Here is a 23,484-nt window from a genome sequence, read left to right on the forward strand (position 1 = left end):
TGTATACATACTACACACAGTGTAGCATAGGTAAAATTACGGGACCCGCCTTTTGTTCCAGTCGCTGTCAAAAATATACCGTATATATATGGTATTAAAAAAATACTGTACTAAATACGGTATTTACTTGAAACCGGGCCATAGAATATCACTGTTCAAGCCAACCTATCAACTTTCCCAAAACCAGGATGTTAGTAACGTTTAAAAGGTCCAAATGCATTATGAGAATGAGACTTCGAAGATATGACCATTTGAGCCAGCTTAATGATGTGTCGATAATTTGCGATTTATATTTAATTTCAACAAGTGTTGACTTCGATAATTTGACTTGAAAGCTATTCCTTTATAATCACTGCAGAGCCATCATGGAAGGACTTGGCCTACTATTTATTCAGATGAACTAGATGATAGCTGTAACTCTAAGATTAAAGCATCAATCTCAATTACTTTATATTATTGTTTCTATTGTTATCCATGTTTTATTTGTTTTTTCTCTTGTTTTTGGCTGCCCATTTCTTTTTATTGTAAAACTTTTTCTATTTAGTTACGACAGTCTGCTCATCTTCTCCTTGTTTAAATGGTGGAGTTTGTTCAATCACCTCCACCAATGGATACTTCTGTAGCTGCGTATCTGGTTACACAGGAATACGGTGTCAGACCGGTGAGTGTTACTATCAGAATTTGACAACAAAGACTGAATAATAGTTATTTAATTTTAGTTATAGAAATTTCTTACCATATTCCTTTCATTTTCTTGTTTAAATGTTTTGAATTCTGTCATGTTATTTATTTTACCATTCAGTCTTTTCCTCAGTTTCATCAGACTTTTTACATTTTATTTTAAGTGGTATTAAAAAATACCGTACTAAATACGGTATTTACTTGAAACAGGGCCATAGAATATCCCTGTTCAAGCCAACCTATCAACTTTTCCAAAACCAGGATGTTATAAACGTCTAAAAGGTCCAAATGCATTATGAGAATGAGACTTTTCGAAGATATGACCATTTGAGCCAGCTTAATGATGTGTCGATAATTTGCGATTTATATTTAATTTCAACAAGTGTTGACTTCAATAATTTGACTTGAAAGGTATTCCTTATCATCACTGCAGAGCCATCACGGAAGGAATTGTCCTACTTTTTTATTCAGATGAACTAGATGATAGCTGTAACTCTAAGATTAAAGCATCAATCTCAATTACTTTATATTATTGTTTCTATTGTTATCCATGTTTTATTTGTTTTTTCTCTTGTTTTTGGCTGCCCATTTCTTTTTATTGTAAAACTTTTTCCATTTAGTTACGACAGTCTGCTCATCTTCTCCTTGTTTAAATGGTGGAGTTTGTTCAATCACCTCCACCAATGGATACCTCTGTAGCTGCGTATCTGGTTACACAGGAACACGGTGTAAGACCGGTAAGTGTTACTATCAGAATTTGACAACAAAGACTGAATAATAGTTATTTAATTTTAAAATGGCATATTCTACAAAAAATGTTAAATTATTCTTTAAATTGTTTAAGAATAATTATTTTCTCGTTTTTAGTAATGACTGTAAACCCAAATCTATGTAACAGCTTCCCTTGTTTGAATGGTGGCTCCTGTCTTACTATGGATGATACATATATCTGTGTCTGCCCAGCTGAGTATCTTGGTATTAACTGTCGACATCTAAAAGGTAAATAATAACATTGAAACTCACCTGAATAATTGTATAAAGTCCAGTTAAATATCACCCTCATCATGGTATAAGCTCTTACCCTATTGAAATTCACACAGTAGGTTCAGAATATATTAGAAAGATCATTTCTTGATTTTGTTGTGCAACTCAATTTTTACCTACCTCATGACGTAAATTATTTACTGTGACTGCAACGGTGTATCATAATTTCAGTCACGATTCGTCACATTCGCAGTAAACAATTTATGACATGTGGTAGGTAAAAATTGCACATGAAAGTGAAAGGATAGGGTTAGATGCGCAAAATGATTGATCAGCTTTTTTTATTTTTAATATTTCACTCAGAGGCTCCTCACAAGCCTGAGATCAGCACACTGAGAGACGTTCCCTACTTTTTTTCAAGTACCAAAGTTCTTTAATGTGCACTGAAAGTACACAGGACCAGCTGTACGTCCCACCCAAAGGATGAGGCAATGAGAGTAAAGCAACTTGCCTAAGATAAATCAATATACGGCACAGACAGGCTCAAACCCATGCATATCACATGCTAGACCGATTTTCTTTATAAATACCATCCCATCCAAGAATGCAACCAGGCCCAACGTTGGTTTCAAAGCAGCATCAAAAATTATATCAATGTGAGGCTCCTCACAAGCCTGAGATCAGCACACTGAGAGACGTTCCCTACTTTTTTTCAAGTACCAAAGTTCTTTAATGTGCACTGAAAGTACACAGGACCAGCTGTACGTCCCACCCAAAGGATGAGGCAATGAGAGTAAAGCAACTTGCCTAAGATAAATCAATATACGGCACAGACAGGCTCAAACCCATGCATATCACATGCTAGACCGATTTTCTTTATAAATACCATCCCATCCAAGAATGCAACCAGGCCCAACGTTGGTTTCAAAGCAGCATCAAAAATTATATCAATGTGTTCACATCAATTATTACAATAATGCATCTTCTTCACCGGATGCTGACGGTTACTCTTGTTAGTATTTACCAATCACAGACAGTCTTTAGTCGCATCTATAGAGGGTGCATAGCAAAATGATGGCGCTATGTATGTATAGTTTAAATAGTTTAGGGGTTCAAGTCTAGTAGAAGACTTTTATTTATATATCGCCAAACGCGAGTTGCTACATGAAAATAACTCATTCAATATCAAACTCCTCAAAAATTTGCTGGATTTTATATATCTACTAGGACACAAAATTAACAGTCAAAATAACACTGCTCGAGAAAATATAAGAATTACAATTTGATTTACTATTGGTCATTTCTAACTATTTTTCATCATTCACTATTGATTTTTCTTTATTTACATTTCACACTCATAATTTTTCTTTAATGGATTTATGAATTTCTTTTATTTATAGTGGGTTTTAATACTTTTTTTTCAGTTTAAGCTATAGTCTTCTTTGAGGTTTTTTAACTCTATATACACAGCTCATAATATATTTCATATAATTTGATTAATGAAAAAGTATTTTCATGAAATATTATTGTATTTATTTACATAGGAAACCATCACTTGACTCACTCACTTATTCGATTTAATTTATTTTAAGTTTTAATTAATTTTTTACATTCATCATTTTACAATTTATTATCTGTACTTACAGTAATTATACCTAGCTATGATGCTTGTTCTACATTTACATGTTCCAATGGAGGTACTTGCTACAACAGCTATGACAGTGACACTGGCTCCTTCAATCCATATGTCAATCAGCACACGTGTGTGTGTCCTGATAATTATTCAGGACCAAACTGTGGCACATACTTGGAATCGGCATCTTTCGGTATGTCTAAATTAATAGTATTTCAGTATTTGTTTATTCATGGTCAAACACAGTAAAAAATATATGGTTTGAAATTATTTTTGTTATGTTCAAAGTTAAAAGTTCACATAAAAATGAGTTAAAAAGGTTACACACGTCACACATCATTTAAAATACAGATAAAATACATCGTTTAAAATATAAAATACAAGCAAGATTGGTGTGAAAAGGGTAGCATAAAATGATCAACGTTCCCAAGTTTCATTGAATTGCCTTATTGCAGTATTGCAGTAGGAAGAAACAAGTTTCTTATCTTACTGGTTTTCCATTTCGCCCTAACTTACTAAAGACAAGGTAATGGTGGAGAGGGTGATACTCATCCGACATAATTACTTTTTACTTATGGTACTGTTGACAATATCTTTAGCGTTTTTACTATCTTTATAGTTCCTATTATTCTGTAAGCTGTTTTACGGATTTTCTCTACTATCTTCATACTTTGTTTATCAAGGCTATAAAACAAAGCTATTGCACAAAATGTTAAAACTGATAAAATTACTGATTCATAAAACACCAAGATTCTATTGCAAACATGAAATTTCTTCATAAAAAATAAAGCCTCTGTTTAAGTTAAGTTGAGTAGAATTATCTTTTACAAGACCAACAAGACAGGTATCATGCATATTTGACAGTAAAACTTGGTCATCTATATCTTCCTATATATAAATTAGGCTTAATTCTAACCTGGCGAGCACAATAGAAAAACATTGGGACAAATTTCCACCTTTAATACCTACCTCATCTATCTCCGATGTACAGCAAAACGTAGATTTGATAACATTAGTTCTCACTATTAAGATATTGTATACCTTGTCATATTAACATTGGCAAGGGTTTGAGCCTCGCACGCTCAATGATTCTGGTGGTAGAACGAGACTTCTTGGATAAGGACTATAAATCTGGCGCATGTGCACTTTAAAGAGGTTCTAGGACACCTACCCCCTAGTTACAGTTACCCCCGGGATGTTTATCCCCCGGACAACTACCCCCTTAGGACAACTACCCCCTTAGGATAACAACCCCCCGGACAACTACTCCCCGGACAACCACCCCCTTAGGACAACTACCCCCTTAGGATAACTACCCCCTTAGGATAACTACCCCCGGTCAACTACCCCCCGGTCAACTACCCCCCCCCCCCCCAATCCAAAAGTAGACAAATATATAGGACCGGTTTCTGTAAAAATGAAATCATCTGTTTTTAACGGGTGGGCCCCTTGATTGTCAGCATACACTGTAGGGTCACCCTCCATAAATAAGGTGTAATAAATTAAATTAAAATAAATTGTTCCATATTTCTATCTTAGGAAGATATTATAAAGGGTTTTAAAACAAAATTTCTGATTTCCTCAGTAGATTTTTAACCAAACGCGGTAGAAGTAATTTCCGGGTTCACGATGAGTTTACAGGTTCGCCTTGCAACTTCCTGGTTTCCACTAAGTTGACCATTGGGGGCAATATCCATTTTAGATTTTGTTTCTTTTCGGACCACACGTGTGAAGATACAGTAGTTAACAAAACAAAAATTAAGATCAAATTAAATTTATTCATAAAGCATTGAAGTATATTTTGAGCAACAACGGTTCTTGATGTAGGCACAAACCCCTCCTCCCCCATCTTTGCATGCATTCGCTGTCTTGTCTACTCGTATCAATGTGGCTAAAACTTTCAATGTCAACATCAGTTTTAAACCATGTCTCAGATATGCATTACACATGCGTCTCTAAATTCTTCTATGAAGAAGTATAATACCTTCAGTTCATCAAGCTTTCCTCCGACAGAACGAGCGTTAAACATTATTATAGACCGAAGTGGTGGTTTGTAGGCTTTCCATTTAAGTTGTAGCCTGACGTCATCTCTCCTTCCGCGCTTCGTGACAATGGACTACACTGTAGCTGTTTCAGGGCCTTGCTACTGTACACTAACTTTCTTGAAAATTTACTATTAAGTTAAGGTTCCAATGGTACGAACACTGACATTCACCAAAATACGCAAAATAGCAAGAACAACACTTAAAAACAGCAAAATTAGTCGTATTATTAAACGATGAACAAATACGTCCCTAACGGAGCAGCGCCACCACTAGCATTAATACTAATTACTGTGGATAAAAATTGTCCAATTATTCTATACACTATCAATGCAACTAAATCAGGGCCAGCTTCACTGAAAGTCTTTGTGTATGCAGCGGTGGTGCCAGGGTAAATTACCCGATGGGGGCGGCTATGCAAGCAAAGCAAGCATCACTAGACTGGGGGACACAGGGTGGCGAAGCAATGCGTAATTTGAGGCCATTTTATTCAGATTTATGGTAGCCACTTTTTCCATTCTTTATAATACATAAATAAAATACTGCGTGCAAAACACATTACACGAGGTCCGATGCCGTGACTATAGTTTTCGGGTAAATTGTATCATAGAAAATATACACAAAAGTAAGACGTACCTACAGGCTAAGAGGTATATTGATAATCGCAAAGGCATAGGCTGTTTGGCTGTCTGGGGTGAAAAAATTGTAATTGTGCGTTTTGGGTTGATCTGTAAGAAAATTTTGAAAAATAGAGCAATTTGCAATTATACATTGATATATGAAACGAAATATATAATACAAAATATATATGGTTTGGACTGAGCTAAGACATTTTTGAAAAATAGAGCTGTTAAGTCCCCGGAAATGCACAGTGGACTGTTTTGTTTGCCTTTTTTTAGGGGGGAGGAGGTGGGGGTTGAGGTGGGGGTTGGTGCGTATTTTTAGTTCATTTCAACTCTTTATTAAATTAGTATTATTATTATTGTTTGGCAGAGCTAATGCAGGTGTATGATGTATGTATGTACTCAACAGGATCAACATGTGCTAATGGTGGGACGTGTCAAAATTGTTACCATAGTTACCAATCACAAACTAATTACTTCTGTCACTGTGTCAACCCTTACTTTGGTCAGAATTGTGAAGTTACTTGTAAGTGTAGATCAACAAAGCATATATATGAAAAAATGTTTTTCCAAACCCAAATCAAAAAACAATTCAATTCAGTTTTATGCATTTTTCTACCTGGAATATTAGTACTTAGTGAGTACTGTAGACAAATTGTACCGTAACCTTTCTGTTGGTAAAATTCACTATATACTACTTTGCAGTCTTGGGGTGTTTTATGTAAGCAGTACAACCTGGCCCAAGAAGTGATCATATGTTGACCATTTTCTGTCAGTTCTTGGTGGCATCTCTAGTAGCTTCACCATCTTCAATTAATATACAGTAGAACCTTTCCTTTGGGACATTCCTATCAAGGTAACACCCCTTACTTGCTGTGAAATGAATATTGAGGGGAATAAATGTTTTAACACTATGGCCCATATTAAGACGACACTTGTTGGGTCCCAAATGTGTTCCTTTAATAGTGGTAGTAATAATTGTAATTAATTGTCATTACTATAACCAGAAAAATCAATGCATGTCTTTTTTTTAAGCTATTGCATGTTCCAATAATCCATGTTTGAATGGTGGTACATGTAATGTTGTTGGGAACACCCATTCTTATACATGTACTTGTACATCTTCCTACACTGGTACCAACTGTGAAAGTAAGTTATTATGTTTGCACTATAAATACTGTATATTATAACACCTGATAATATTCTTGCAATATAATATTTGATTGCACATCACATGCCATTCAGTATTAGTTCTACGTAACGGAAAAGTTATCTAATGATGACAATTAATGAGCTCTAATGCACTTTTAGCTATTTAGCCTCAGTTTAGTTTACTTTTTTTACCTTTAAAGGTGTTTACCACATTGTCATTTAAAAAAAAAATGTAGAGTATATGGCCCATACTGGCATTATAAACATCCAGTCTTTCTGTAGGTCCAGTCATCATAAATTCAAAACTTTAGGGAACATATCACACCTTTGCTATTAAAGAAACCTTTATTCAAATGAGACCTGGGACCTTTGAAAAACTTCCACGCCTCTGCTTCCGTATCACCAATAATTACTATTCACAACCTGCAACTAATTTACTGCAATTAATGTTGCTTGAATATAAATAAAAGATAAAAGTTACAAATTGTAAACATTTTTTTTTTATAGAGTTATTCACAATATAATTCCTTAGGTAATAACACCAATATCGATCGCTTCTTTCCGTTCTATTATTTCACATCACTTATATTCAGAACAAAATACACAAGTTCTGCCAATTGTTGCATCCACATGAGTACTGTATTTATTTGACATAGGCTTGCTAATGCGTGACGATAATCTAACGTGACGGTTACAATGTTCCTATATAATTACTTCTTTCTAGGAATTCTCCGCCACGCCCAAGTTCACATATCACGATTAACTGAAAGTTTAACAAAACATCTATAAAGTAAAGACTCAATAGTTACTACAATAGTTTCATTAAGATGATATGCCTGCCTCCTAATCTTATGTGTATATAAGTATACGCTTATTGAAAGTAGGCCTAAGCAACCAAAGTAATACACTAGCATCCCACTGATGTGTCCATTAACCACCATTGTCTTGTACTAACTGACTGACCTTGGCCACAGAACACAGTGAGCTAATTTGCATAATAATGCCACCTGTGAGCGCTACTAACTAGCCAATCAGCAAAGAGTCACTCAAGTGGAACAATGAGCTAACTTGGCTTCATAGAGCCACACAATAAATAAAGTACAGTAAATTAATAGTAAAACTTCTTAATTTGGCCTTTACACCCGGCCCCTTAATTGTGAACCACAATTATCTATAACAAACTTGGCCAAATATATTCTTTTTCTTTAACAGAACAAATTAATTATTTAATTTAAAAGTTCTTTTTTCTTTAAACATTTAGTTATCTGCCTCTAGAAGTAAGCACAACTTGTCAATTGGTCGCTGGAGTACTGTAGTTGCAGTTTTTACTTCGACCACTCTAACATATCCATTTCTGTCAGTCATTACTTTCAGCACCCTACCAAGTGCCCATGTGTTGCGGGGTGTGTTTTCCATCAACAAAACTATATCTCCAACAGCAAAGTTCCTTCTGGGATTTATCCATTTCCGGCGTACTTGTAACGTAGGCAAGTACTCTTTTGTCCACCTTTTCCAAAAGAGATCAGCTAGGTGTTGAACTTGACGCCAACGTCGACGTGGATAATTGTCATCTTTGCTAAAGATTCCAGGTTGTAAAACTTTACCTTTGCTTAACAACAAATCATTTGGTGTTAATGCCTGCAGATCATTAGGGTCATCAGAAACAGTAGTAATGGGACGGCTATTTAGTGTTGCTTCAACCTCACAGAATAGTGTATGAAGACCCTCATCATCAAATCGATGCATTTGGTGATGCATTAGTGAGTACAATATTTTCCGTACCGAACGTATTAACCGTTCCCAAACACCGCCGAAATGAGAACCATGCGGTGGATTAAATTTCCAAGCTATACCTTTTTGACTCAAAGTATTTGTCAGTTTGGTTTGGTTCCACTTGCTGATTTCTTCCCGTAACTCTCTTTCAGCACCAACTAAATTTGTCCCGTTGTCAGACAGTATCATATTGGGTGTACCTCTTCTAGCAATAAAACGTCTTATTGCGTTAATGCATGAAGCGGTATCAAGCGAATGAGCAACTTCAAGATGCACTGCCCTACTGGTAAAGCAAGTGAATATTACCCCATATCGTTTTTGTACAGCACGTCCCCGTTTCACTTCCAGGGGTCCAAAATAATCCATTCCAATATTAGAAAATGGTGGCATATTTGGTTTAAGACGTTCTTCAGGTAAATCTGCCATCATTTGTTCGCCAGCCTTGCCCTGATACTTGCGACAGACTACACATTTTGACGTCAATCTCTTTATGGCTTTATTTGCTCCTAAGATCCAATATTTTTGTCTTACTCGTGCAAGTATGGCATTTTTACCAAGATGTCCCGTCAATCTATGTGTCTCTTCTAGTAGCAAATTTGAGACAACATGTCTCTTTGGCAACAGGATCGGATGTTTCATCTCGTATGGTATAGATGCTTGTTCCAGACGTCCTCCAACTCTCAGAATTCCATCTTTTATAAACGGATTCAATTTATAAATGGAACTAGATTTCTTTAGTTTACCATGCAATTCACCTTCTTTTAGTGAGTTTAGCTCATCAGGAAACTGTTTGGTTTGTACGTAGCGAATTATCGCTTCTTCTGCTGTTTCCAGTATTTCAGGAGATATTGGATTATCGTTACATTGCAGCTTCTTGTTTTCAGCTTGGGTTTGAGTTTGATTATGGTTGTTATTTAATTTTCTCTTCTTCAGAGCCGCTTGTTCCCGTAATTTACATTTTAGCCTTAAAATCCAACCAACCGCTATCTTCAACCTCATCCATGTTGAATAACGAGAGAACAACCTTTTAATTATTTCTGAGGACCCATTTACGATAACAGCATTTGCAGTCATTTTCACTTCTGGGTCATTATCCAAAATAGGTTGAGGTTGTATATCATACTTAGGCCAGTTATCCTCCGATTTCCACAAGAAGTCTGGGCCTTTCAGCCACCGTTGATTTTGTACCAAATTTCTGAAATCGAGACCTCTTGAGGCATCATCAGCTGGATTACATTTGGATTCCACATATCTCCACTGGCTGCTCTCCGATGATTCTCTGATTGTGTGAATTCGGTTCGCCACAAACGTATGGAAATGTGCAGATTCATTAGATATCCATTTTAAAACTGACATGCTGTCCGTCCAAAATAAAACTTTATGCACCTGACAACTTAACTCATCCACAATAATTTTGTTAACACGAACAGCTAACATAGCGGCTGTCAGCTCCATGCGTGGCACTGTCACCTTCTTCAAGGGTGCAACTCTGGATTTTCCAATAAGTAGAGAACAATGTATCTTTCCGTCAACATCTTCTAATCGGAGATAAGATACCATTCCATAACCTTGGTTACTAGCATCCGAGAAGTTGTGTATCTGACAAGACTTCACCTTTCCGAAAATAGATGGTTTAAAGCATCTAGGGATAATCAATTTATCTAGATTTGTTAAATTGTTTAACCATTGCTGCCATCTTGCTAAGTCGTTACCAGTTAATTCTTGGTCCCATTGAACATTATTTCTGCACATTTCTTGAAGGAGGATTTTAGCGGGTAAAATAAACGGTGCCGCAAATCCCAAAGGATCGTATACTGAGCTGATTATAGAAAGAACGTTTCTTCTAGTTGGTTGTCGACTTGGTACAACATTCTTAAATCCAAGAGTATCAGCGCCTACTGACCATCTAATTCCTAGAGCTCGTTCTATCAAAAGTTTCTCATAATCTAATTCTATGTTTTCAAACTCTTTGGTTCGTTCAGCTGCTGGAACCGAAAGTAGTACTTCTCGCATGTTGCTTACCCATTTCAATTACTTGAAACCACCCATTTCACAAAGTGTGGTAAGCTGCTGAATAAGAGATACTGCTTGGTCACTTGAACTAACCGATTTGAGGCAATCGTCAACATAAAAGTTACCCAACACTGTATCGGCTACTATCGGATCGAATAAATTCTTGTTCCTCTGTGCAGTCAAACGCAGTGCAAAGTTGGCACACGAAGGCGATGAGACAGCTCCAAACAAATGAACTGTCATTCTGTAGATAACTGGATCAATGCTTAGATTACCTTGCAGCCACCAATAGAACCGAAGAAAATCACATTCATCTTTGGGAACATGAACTTGGTAAAACATCGATACAATGTCTCCCATGACTGCAACATTCTCTTGTCGGAAACGCAATAAGACGCCAATGAGGTTGTTGGTTAGGTTTGGACCTTGAAGGAGAAGGTCGTTTAGTAATACCCCATGGTATTTACAAGTACAGTCGAAGACGACACGAACTTTGTCTGGTTTCTTGGGGTGATACACCCCATGATGCGGGATGTACCATACCTTCCCGTCAGCTCTAGCTAAATCCTTGCATACCCATTTTGTATTATTTTAGACATGAAGTCGTTATAATCAGAATGTAGCTTGGAGTCTCTCCGGAGCCTCTTTTCTAAACCTTTTAGTCGACGTACAGCTACTTCAGAGTTATCGGGCAAGTTCAAGTCACTTCTGAAAGGTAAACTAATTTGATAGTGGCCATCTTTCAACCTACAGGATTTTTCCACTACCACCATAAATCTTCTGTCCTCTTGAGACCATTCTTTCCTGTCGTCAATTGTACGTTCAGGAAAGTCATAATTAATGCATTCTCTCACTAACTTCTCTAGTTTTCTGTTGTCTTCAACTTCCTGTATCGCACTTATAGTGACTTTGTTCACTGCCAAGATATCTTCTTTACCAGACCTGGATCCATCGTTCCGAATTACGTTCCATGCTATCCAACCTAAAGCTGTCTGTGTCGCATGTGGGCTCCCAGCTGGTCCGGTTCTAACTTGCCTTGGCGTGTATGCATCTGGAACATTATTTCCAATTAACAAACCAATGTCGGCGTTGACATGTGGAAGATGGACATCTGAAAAGTGTGGCCAACGACGAACATCGCTGGCAGTAGGTATGTGATGGTGAGAAACTGGCATCCTATCTTTAGTATAAACTTTAGGTAATTCTGTTATATTCAAACTATCAAGACTTAGGATTTCTAAACCTTCCACCACGTAGGTATACATTGTATGTGGTACACCCATTGTTTCGATTGTGATCTTCATTTTATGACCGGTCCCACACACTTCTTTCATTAGAGCACTGGAGCAGAAAGACACATTGCTACCAGGATCAAGAAATGCATATGTGACGACTTCCTTAATACTATTTCTCATTCTCACTCTTACTGGAACAATTGCCATCGTACAGTCTCCATCACATTCTGTATTTTCTGTATCAGAACCATATACATCTGCAAAACTTGAGCTACCGTCTATCTGTGTCTGTGTAGTAGTGGATTTGGTCTTTGAAGTGTCCGTGTTAGGAGCTACTGTCTTGGGAGCCTCCATATTATTAGCTATTGTCTTTGGAACATCCACAGCGTTTCCTTCTCTGCCAGAAACATGCAAAACTGAAGGGTGATGCCCCTGACATTTCTTACAAACTGCCTTATTGCGACAATGCTGTTTCATATGACCTGGTTTCAAGCAGCCAAAACACAAACCCTTGCTTCTCAGAAAATGTATGCGGCCCTGCAGGGTAAGTGTTTCAATCTTTCGGCAACCCATTAGTGAATGTGAGGTATTCATGCAGTACAGGCATCTTGTAGTTTGTGAATTTGCCTTATTACCGCTCAGAATAGAACCATCCAAGTTCTGCCCGTCTGAAAGGTTGGTTGCTGTGCTGACTCTCCCTCTACTCTTTGTCTGTGCCGGCCCCTGTACACCAAAGTCATCTCCACATAATGCAAGTTTACCATAAGTAGGGTCATTAGCCTTTTTTGCTTCGTTCTTCACAAACTGCACAAGAAGTTTAAACGCCACTGTCTGCTTGTTTTCTTTAGTTTTCTGCACTAAACTTCTCCATTTGTCATGAAGGGAGTAAGGAAGCCTCTTCACAATCTTCTTCATGTTTTCAGAGTACTCAAGAATTTTCATAGAATCAACGCATCTTACCGCATTTTCACATTCTACCAGAAATATTGAGAAGGCATCTAAAGCTTTAGGGTTACCATCTTTGATTACTGGCCAAGCTAGTGCCTTTCTAATAAAGGCATTTGCGATTAATTCTGTATCTCCATATCGTTCCTCCAATTCATGTAAAGCTGCTTGGTACCCCAACTCGGCATCAAGATAACTAAAGCCATTTACAATCTTCTTTGCTTCTCCGTAGGTAAACTGCTCTAAGTAGTACAACCGCTCATCATCACTTTCCGTATTTCTCACAACTCTGGCTTGAAACTGTCGCATGAATTTTTTATATTCCATGGGATCACCACCAAACTTCATCATTTCCGGTGTTGGCCTCTGAAGCTGTTTCACCAGTGCCTGAGGAAGATCTGCGGTAATAGTCGGCATTCCATATGGATTAGTAATCTTCCCGTTTACATCAGGTACACGAACCTCATCACCATACACAGGTACCTTATCCTGAACATGTACTCGATGATCTTCGATATGTGCACACACATCAACATGTGTATGTGCATTAACTTTACCATCCAATGAACTTGCAAGTCTAGCTCTCGGAGCCCTATCAATATCAAGGCTATCACTGAATACAGAACCTGCCTCACTATCAAACTTATCAAGCACTCTGCTTCTTGCTTCAAGGACGTCCACCTCTGTCTGTAGTCTCATCTCTTCTTCTTTCAATCTTAAACTTAACTTCTGAAGTTCTAATTGGTGCACGTTTCTAAGAGATGCTTTTCTGCTCACTTCGTAGCCTTTCCGACACAGCCAAACTATGCTGAGACGACCTTCTTGACACAATAGATCCAGGTGGATTGGGTCTCTTACTGGAAGCTATTCCAAACCATTCTTCCATTGAAGCCTTAAAATTGCCAAGCCAATTGCTTCTTTCATCATACCATTTAATTCTATAACTAACACGTTCCTCGTCAGACAACAGAGCATAATATTCATCATGCCTTTGGAGAAATTCTTCATACATGCCCATCCATGCCTTATATTCATTTCTCATAACTTCCAAATTAGGATTACTCCCCTTCACATACTGAATACGTTCAGATTTTTCTTTAACGGCCTTAAAACTGTAATGAATATTTCTCAACTTTAAATCCTTATTATATTCAAGACCTTTCTCAGTGGGCACTCTACGCCTTCTTGTACTATCACCAATTAATCCTGCTGTACTCATTCTCAGCCTTTTCGTTAATGCTTATTCAGAACAAAATACACAAGTTCTGCCAATTGTTGCATCCACATGAGTACTGTATTTATTTGACATAGGCTTGCTAATGCGTGACGATAATCTAACGTGACGGTTACAATGTTCCTATATAATTACTTCTTTCTAGGAATTCTCCGCCACGCCCAAGTTCACATATCACGATTAACTGAAAGTTTAACAAAACATCTATAAAGTAAAGACTCAATAGTTACTACAATAGTTTCATTAAGATGATATGCCTGCCTCCTAATCTTATGTGTATATAATTATACGCTTACCGAAAGTAGGCCTAAGCAACCAAAGTAATACACTAGCATCCCACTGATGTGTCCATTAACCACCATTGTCTTGTACTAACTGACTGACCTTGGCCACAGAACACAGTGAGCTAATTTGCATAATAATGCCACCTGTGAGCGCTACTAACTAGCCAATCAGCAAAGAGTCACTCAAGTGGAACAATGAGCTAACTTGGCTTCATAGAGCCACACAATAAATAAAGTACAGTAAATTAATAGTAAAACTTCTTAATTTGGCCTTTACAACTTAGTTAACCTGTAATATAATTTTTCTATGTTCGATGTCATCTTGTTTTTCTGTCTTTTGTAATTAATTATATTTTTTATGTTATCAGTTTTAACCAGCCTAGTGTTAGTGGAGATGAATCACTGTTGGTTTGGATTTAAATAGATAAAAATAAATAAAATCTTTCTTGATAAAGTTCTGCAATCAACAACTGCTCTTCCCACCAGTTATTTCTTTTTCCAATTTCCATATACAATTACAAAAAATTAAAGTTTTCAATATTTTCAAGTACAGTCTTATTTTATTACTTCCAACTCACTGTTTCTTTTACTCCATGTATATAACTTTAATTCTTTACGCCACAGCTCTACATCACCATAACACAATTACTTTCTTCTCCTGCACTCCTTAGTTTCTCCTACCGTTTTTTTGCTCAACATAGCTCTCCTTCTCTGTCTAGTATATTTGTTCATCTTTCACAAAAATCCCTCCATTCAACTCCCATTCCTATGCACATCCTCTAAACAGCAACTCACTTACTTTCTTAACTCTTATACTTCTCCACCAATCAGAAACCTACACACAATGTAATTAATTCATACAATATTTCCTAAAAACAAAAGAAAGGTTAAAGTAGTGAAAACAAAGGACAACTGAAAATAGAAGAGAAAATATATACACAAACTTATGTCACTTATGTTGTGACTTATGATCAATGTTTACCCTACTGATTCCTATGTGTAAGCAACTAAATTGTCAAATTTGGCTCAAGGAATATTTTTTAGAACTGTAAAGAAAAAATGAAAAAGAAAATAACAATGTGTTAATTTGATTTTAGCTGCAACTCCTTGTTCTTCAAACCCCTGTCAGAATTCTGGAGTATGTGATATAGTAGGATCTTTCTACACATGTACATGTGCAAGTGGATACACAGGAACAAACTGTGAATCTGGTAAGATGAATAAACTCCAACTGAATTCAATGATTTACAGTACATGGCCAAAGAACTTATAACACAAGAATCTCCTGTTCGTTCGAAATGCGTAACAATTTCAAAAGGCATTGTGGGATAGAATAGAGCTAATGGGTGGCGCCATTGTGAGCCATGGAGAAGCGTGCCCGCATCAAATTAGAAAGTCAAAATCATAGAGGGGATCTGCTAATACTATAGGGGCCCTCTATAGGAATTAATAGTTTTGACTTCCTAGTTTGGAATAAATAAAAGATAAAAGTTACAAATTGTAAACATTTTTTTTTTATAGAGTTATTCACAATATAATTCCTTAGGTAATAACACCAATATCGATCGCTTCTTTCCGTTCTATTATTTCACATCACTTAGTTAACCTGTAATTAAATGCTGTGAAATGGCGTCGCCCAGTTTGACCTTTTAACCCTGTACTTCCGATACTGTGTTTTGATTGCAAATTGAAGAACAGGAGATTCTTGTGTTATAAGTTCTTTGACATGACTTAAATACCTTGTATTATTTATGTGTGCATTACTGTATTTCATGCAATCACGTTCAGTTTTGTTATTTTTCTTGAAAAAGTGCTCTGTTCAGACATTTTGTATTATGATATTTAGTTCGCTTTTTATTTTTGTATCTCCATTGAGATCCAGCCACTGATACCCACAGCATTGTCATTTTTTCAGTTATTTGCCTTTGGATTCATATTTTTTATTTTTATTTTATTTTATTTTTATTTTATTCAATCAAAACCAACAGCGATAAATACCGCCACTAACAGGTTTGAAACATAAAACAATACAACATCAAAAACGGTTAACAATAAAATACAGATAAAATATATATATATATATATAAAACATAGATTGGCATGCCATAAACAATTTCAATTAAACAGGTTATGCAGGCTGTTCAAGAAGTGAACACATCATCGTCCTCTTAAAATAACCAAGTCTATCATTAAAAATATCGATATGATTGCTATTTAGATTATTAAATGTATAAGGTAGTCTATGAAAAAGTCCCCTCTTAGTACAGTCGACACGGCTAAAAGGAATATGCAATAAATGTCTATTTCGTGTACGACCAGGAACATTTAAACTAAATAGTGAAATTAATGAACAGTCATATTTAGAATTTAAAATATTATATAAAAAAACCATATCAGATATCGTTCGACGATTGCTGACAGAATCAATGGAAAAGGCAAAATTAACACAGGAATCGAACAAACTTCCGTTGAACAGTGTCGATTCGACGGGCCTGACATGGAGAAATTGAATGAAAATTGCGGAACAATATTCAAGGTGAGGACGTATAATAGATTTGTATAAAGATAAAAGTGCCCTGCCGTCGTTCATAAACCTACAATTTCTCCATATTAAGCCCATCATTCTATTAGCTTTTGACAACACATGATTAATATGTGAACAAAAATTTAATTTACTATCAATAAAAATACCTAAATCTTTCCATACATAAACCATCTCAAGATCATGTCCACTCAGATTATAATTGAAGAGCACAGGCCTTTTTTTAAGTGTTATAGATAAATATTTGCATTTATTAGCATTAAGTTTTATCCCCCACTTAATAATAATATAATTTATATATCAATTTTTGGTGTCAGCTTATGATTTTTATGTGCTGGAATCAGATTTGAACAGTTATTATTTACATAGACTACAGTATGTAAATACAAGAAATGACTACCTCTCCATGAATTAAACATGTTACATTGATCCCGATTAAAGCTTATATTGCAATCTTTCGATTTCCAACACCCTTTTATAGCGACTTTGACAGTGACTTCACATGCGTTCTAGGCCTACTCTAATTTGGAGATTGATCAGTGTGTGATTATAGTATAGAAAACCATGTCCACTGCGGTACCCTTTAAAACATAATTTAAATTGTTGTATGTAAACAACTTACAGATTTGGTGTTTTTGATCTTCAATATCCAATGATGATGATTACCAGAGGCCTATAAGCTGGTTGCTGTCTGGAGAGGTACGAACTTTGTAAATGTAAAATATGAAACAGAGTCTCCAGTACCTCAGACTTACCATGCTTGAGGCTGAGCTAAGAACATTTTGAAAAATAGGTCTGTTTGGTCCTCGGAAATTGCACGTATACATTGAAATATGAAACAAAATTTTAATTCTACAGGACCAACCAACAATGGTTGAGGTCGAGCTAAGAACATTTTGAGAGCTGCTTGATCCCCATAACTTTTGACTTATTAGGCCTACACTTAAAAATTTAAAACAAGAGTCTCCAAAACAAAAAAGTCTCCAGGACCAGCCCTACCATAGTTGGAATAACCTAGAAGACTTTTTAATGAATATGAATATTTAGACAATACACTTAGCAAGACAGTTTTGAAAAATAGAGCTACAGTAGGTCCCTGGAAATTGAACTATACTTTGAAATGATTTCGATCTAAGTTGACCCCAAGTCCACTCGGCCCCAGGTCAACTCGGCCTCAAGTCAACTCGGGCACACGTCAACTCGACCAAAAATTAATCTGTCAATAAAGTATGGAACGCAAAAAGTGCAAACGAAGCGAATTGATAAAATACAATTGAATATTTCTTGACATTTTTTTTAACCTAAGAATAACCTAGAAGACTTTTTAATGAGTATTAATATTTAGGCCTGATAATTCAATAATTCAATAAACATGCCTGATATGAGGATTAGGTATAATAATATTGTTTTGGTGGGTTGAATCAAGGCAACCAAATACACAGTGCTTCACTTGATCAAAGGGAAACATTTGGATCCGCTACGATTATGCCCCACTTTAAAAAACCCAGTACATCTTTCGGAAGAGTAGGGGGTTACCCCGGGGGAAAAATCAGCCAAGTAGGCTGTAAGTTGCAGGTTATTCCGCCATTTGCATTGCTTAAATCATGCATAGATTTCTTAAGTAAAATGATCATTTTGCATTAGGCAACTAAACCAAGTTGAGTTGACGTGAGGCTGAGTTCATGCAGGGCTGACTTGAATTTGTCCGGACTAGGGAAGTAGTGCAAGAATGTATATGCAATGCAAGCGAGTTGGAAATGAGTCGACAAGCAACAGTTTGATTAATTAATTGCTTGTGAATAGTCAAATTGCTTATGTTGCGCTTACATATTTGTGTAACTTTTACATTGTGTAAATTGCATTGCTAATGGGAAAACCACGCTTATGGGGGCTGGGAAGTCAAATCAAACAAATTCAACGCAAGAACACTGAATAAACTTCACGGATCCGTTTCTGCCTGACATACTTTTTATTTAAGGTCTTTTGATTGTATTGTTTGTATTCTTGTTTGCTGTTTTTAAAGCAATACATGTTATCTATATGAATTTAATGAAAAATCTAAGCAACATTTCCCTATGCACATCACTTATGAGAGGTATATTGTGTGTTGAATTTAAATGATTATTTCTTTGTAGTAGATGTGTGAGATTTTACTATAATAATTTTGAATTATACGTCCTCAAGTTCTTGTTATCGTTATTAAGTTGTGAAAACCAGATAATAAAACAGTAACACTATTTAAAATTGAATGCAATTACATTGATTTAATTTTGTGTCTTTTCTTTTTTCACGGTATGAGAGAATTCAGTATGTTTTATTTTAACAAACAGACAATGTTATTTGAGAATGCTCATACTTACTGTATATATATTTTTCATATTGTTAACTCCATGTGAATGTGTGACCACATTTATGTATTTGTATCTAGATATTGGTCCCCCCATTGTAACATGCCCTGGTAACATTGAAGAAGATTCAGACACTAATCAAGCTACAGTGACCTGGAATAACCCCTCAGTTACTGACAATGTTGATACTGGTTTGTCAGCTACTTGTACTCCACCTTCTGGTTCATCGTTTAAAGTTGGTACAACTTATGCTACTTGTTCTGTTCTTGATACTGCTGGTAATATGGGAAGCTGTACATTTATAGTGTTGATTGTTGAAAGTAAGTTTTTTTTGTTTTTTTTTCCTGTGATGAATATTTGTTTTTGTTGAATAGTCAACATTGTTTAAATTTTCTTAAATGTATAGTAATTACTTGTGGGAACAGGCAAATAGGTAAATTCTGGGATAGAGGCTAGACATATGCTGTAATTCCCTCTTGAAAATTAAATCACATATTGATATATTAGATAAGATATATATATAAGAAATCATCTTGTATGATAATCTGTCCTAAGTCACGAAGGATTCAATTGAAACCTATTATTACCATTAATGGAAAAAGCTTAGAATATGTTGACTCAACCACATATCTTGGTCATGTTATATCCTTGGATTTATTTGATGAGTCTGATATAAAGCGGCAATACAGATCTTTGTGTATCCAAGCCAACTCCTTGGTCAGAAAATTTAGTATGTGTTCTATCAATGTGAAATGTGTTTTATTTAGAAAATATTGTGTAAATATGTATTGTGCTACATTATGGTGCAACTATAATCAAGGTACCTTGCGATCTCGCCAGGTATGCTACAATAATGGTTTAAGATTGTTGTTGCAAAGGCCTCGACATTGCAGTGCCAGCCTTGTTTACGGAATGTAGAATTCCCTCTTTTTATGAATTGTTAAGAATATCAATATATGGCCTGATGTATAGACTTAATGCAAGCAAAAATATTTTAATCTCAACGATTATAAGCAACGTTTTAGTTAAGTCGAAGATGCTCTCTAGATGGAATGCCATCCTGAGATGAGTAGTAGTAATTTTGTTTATTTTATTTATTTCATTTATATGTAATTTACTTTCTATGGACCAGAGTTTCCGAAATAAAAGATTGAATGAATGAATGAATGAATTGAACAGGGTGCAAACTTTAATGGATGACTTACCAGTGCTTGTTTTTAAAATCCATTAATAGACTTTGTAGAAACTACTGATCCAGGCAAAGTGTTATGGCTGAAAGAATAAGAATAAATTGAATCTTGTGAGAATGTCAATTTGTGTCCTCCACTTGTGTCTGAAGGAATTATCAGATCCATTTAAAATCTTGAAGATCTCTAAAAAATGTGCTCTGAAGGCAATATGGTGTGTAATCACTAGCTAGCTCAGAGCTAGGAATGTGTGTTATACTGATACATAAGCACAGTATGAAATGCCCAATTTTTGTCATGTTGTGTTTATTTTGTTTTTAAGATTATCAAATTCACCATTAAATTTAGGTTTTTGTTTGTCCCTACAATAATCAACATAGCAATTTTGATCAATTTGAATAGCAATGTAGCATATAAACAAGGCTGCCATCCATTATTTGGTTTGCACAGCATGCTAGATAGTAACACATGGCCGTAGCCACTACAGTAGTACAATTGGTAAGATTTCAACCTGACCACTTCTTTTCACAGAGGTCTTTGACCCCATGTGGGCAGCACAAGGGATTGCAACATTCACACCACTTTATTTCATGTGGCTATACATCACTGTAACAATTATCTACACAGAATAGTGATGATAATGTTCAATCTGTAGGTGATAACATTTTGAAAATAAGTAGCAACTCCAAATTCAGATCCAGATCCAGGAGATGAGGCCTTTCTAATTCTCTTCCAGCACACACGTTGATTTGACTGGGAACAATGTGACATTCTAGAGACACATCAGTGTTTCTCCAGAGGTCCTCAGGAGTTTTATGTGAAATATACAGTGATTCTTGGGTGGCACCCCAGAGGAATTCAGGTGTTTTACTCTGGAATCTGAACACAGGAGTTGACAAGACAGTGTGTGAAAACTCTAGAGTGTTTCATTGTAAAACTTGTATGATGTTTCATGATCTGTGACAATTTTTCATATTTCATTTTATTTTTTTAAAATTTACATTTGAAGCCAGTTCATCTGTGTACCTGTTTACCTGATAGCACTGATAGTTCTTGCTATCATCATATTGGTGATGTTTACAGCTTTTGTCATTTATTGCAGGTGTTTTACTCTGGAGTCTGAACACAGGAGTTGACAAGACAGTGTTTTAAAACTCTAGAGTGTCTCGTTGTAAAACTTGTATGATGTTTGTGATGTTTCATGATCTGTGACAATTTTTCATATTTCATTTTTTTTTTATTTACCTTTGAAGGCAGTTCATCTGTACCTGTTTACCTGATAGCACTGATAGTTCTTGCTATCATTATATTGGTGATGTTCACAGCTTTTGTCATTTATTGCAGGTGTTGTTTTGCAACATATAATTTTTTTATATAATGGTGTTTTCACCAACTGTTGAAATTTAATATCTCAAAATATATTTGTTCATCTTCATATTATGAAGATGAACAAATATATTTTGAAATATATTATATAGTTACCACTTCTGTTGAAAGGGTAATACAATTAACCTTATAGAAATAAATTTGGAATATTTAACTTTGTCTTCTTATGTTAAAATTAGTAATGTACCTTCAAATAGCCAAATATTGTTTGTAAATATGAAAAAAAAACATGTTTTGTATAAACAAACCTGGTTTTTAAAGACAGAATTTTTTCTATAAAAACATAATTTTCACCTTAAAAACATGGTTTTGTATGGTGTGTTGTGGGTGCCCCGTATATATACTGTAGATAACACGGTGATGGGTATTTTTTCGTGATGCCTGGTTTGCTTCAAGTTATTGTTTAATTAGAAATAGTTCCATTAGATATTAGATTTCATTGGTATATTGCTTCTATCTGAATGTTCTTTTGATATTCTTTCTTGTTTTTGCCCTAAATCTGTTTTCATCATGGAGTGATTTTGTAAAATACAATAATTATTTTAATCAAAAATGAAATCATGAATTTTTTAATCTGTCCATTTCCAAAGGCATATTTCCCGACAACTTAAAACTTGCCAAAATGACACCAATCTTTAAATCTGGAGACAAATCTAACGTTAATAATTATGGTCTCATTTCTGTTCTTTCTATTTTTGCTAAAACCATTTATATGTGCTGCCAAGTATTGAAAATTCTTTCTAGTTCCAAAAGTTAGACATACAGTAGTTCAGTATCTGGGCTTAGTGTTTGTAATACAAAAAATAACTAAAACCACAGTATCTACAGTCCAGAAATATTTTGTTATGGTTGTGATGAGTTGCATGGGCTACATTCAACATCATGTGGCTATCCACTGGGTGCAGGTCAACTCGGCCCTAAACCGTCTTGGCCAAAGTCAAGTCGGCCCCAAGTCAAGTCGGCCTCAAGTCAACTCGGCCTCAAGTCAACTCGGCCAAAAACTAATCCGTCAACTCGGCCTTTAAAAAGTATGGAACGCAAAAAGTGCTAATATAGTAGTTCATTTTTTATTACAATGGCAGGATATAGTACGGTTAGGCCTACATAATAGATGAAATAAAACGGAAATTTCAAATTGTTTTTATTACTTTTGTGATTTGATTATAATGGAGAATCCAATGAATACATTTATGGGAAATTAATCTAAAACACACTGAAGAAATCATCATGAATAAATGGTGTATTTTATTTTGTCAAGCATAAAAACTAATCTAAAACACACTGAAGAAATCATCATGAAAAAATGGCGTATTTTTATTTTGTCAAGCAAAAACTAAAACATATTGTTTGAGTCCAAAACAACGGAATTCCTAAACAACATAATATTGCCTTTGCATTCTCATCTGTTTTTTAACACCCACC

General features: G+C 35.6%; 1 protein-coding gene across 1 annotated transcript in view; it reads left to right on the plus strand.

The window, feature by feature from the left end:
- Nucleotides 1–23,484, plus strand: part of LOC140057720 (uncharacterized) — a 98,916-nt gene that overhangs the window by 62,074 nt on the left and 13,358 nt on the right. Inside the window, exons 22-30 of the mRNA XM_072103440.1 lie at nucleotides 545–661; nucleotides 1,302–1,418; nucleotides 1,549–1,680; nucleotides 3,312–3,491; nucleotides 6,334–6,489; nucleotides 6,999–7,112; nucleotides 15,697–15,810; nucleotides 19,570–19,809; nucleotides 21,930–22,020. Coding sequence (XP_071959541.1) covers nucleotides 545–661; nucleotides 1,302–1,418; nucleotides 1,549–1,680; nucleotides 3,312–3,491; nucleotides 6,334–6,489; nucleotides 6,999–7,112; nucleotides 15,697–15,810; nucleotides 19,570–19,809; nucleotides 21,930–22,020 — 1,261 coding nt within the window. The remainder of the gene's footprint in view (nucleotides 1–544; nucleotides 662–1,301; nucleotides 1,419–1,548; nucleotides 1,681–3,311; nucleotides 3,492–6,333; nucleotides 6,490–6,998; nucleotides 7,113–15,696; nucleotides 15,811–19,569; nucleotides 19,810–21,929; nucleotides 22,021–23,484) is intronic.

The sequence above is a fragment of the Antedon mediterranea genome, chromosome 8 (genome assembly GCF_964355755.1).
Source record: "Antedon mediterranea chromosome 8, ecAntMedi1.1, whole genome shotgun sequence".
Classification (NCBI taxonomy): Eukaryota; Metazoa; Echinodermata; class Crinoidea; order Comatulida; family Antedonidae; genus Antedon; species Antedon mediterranea.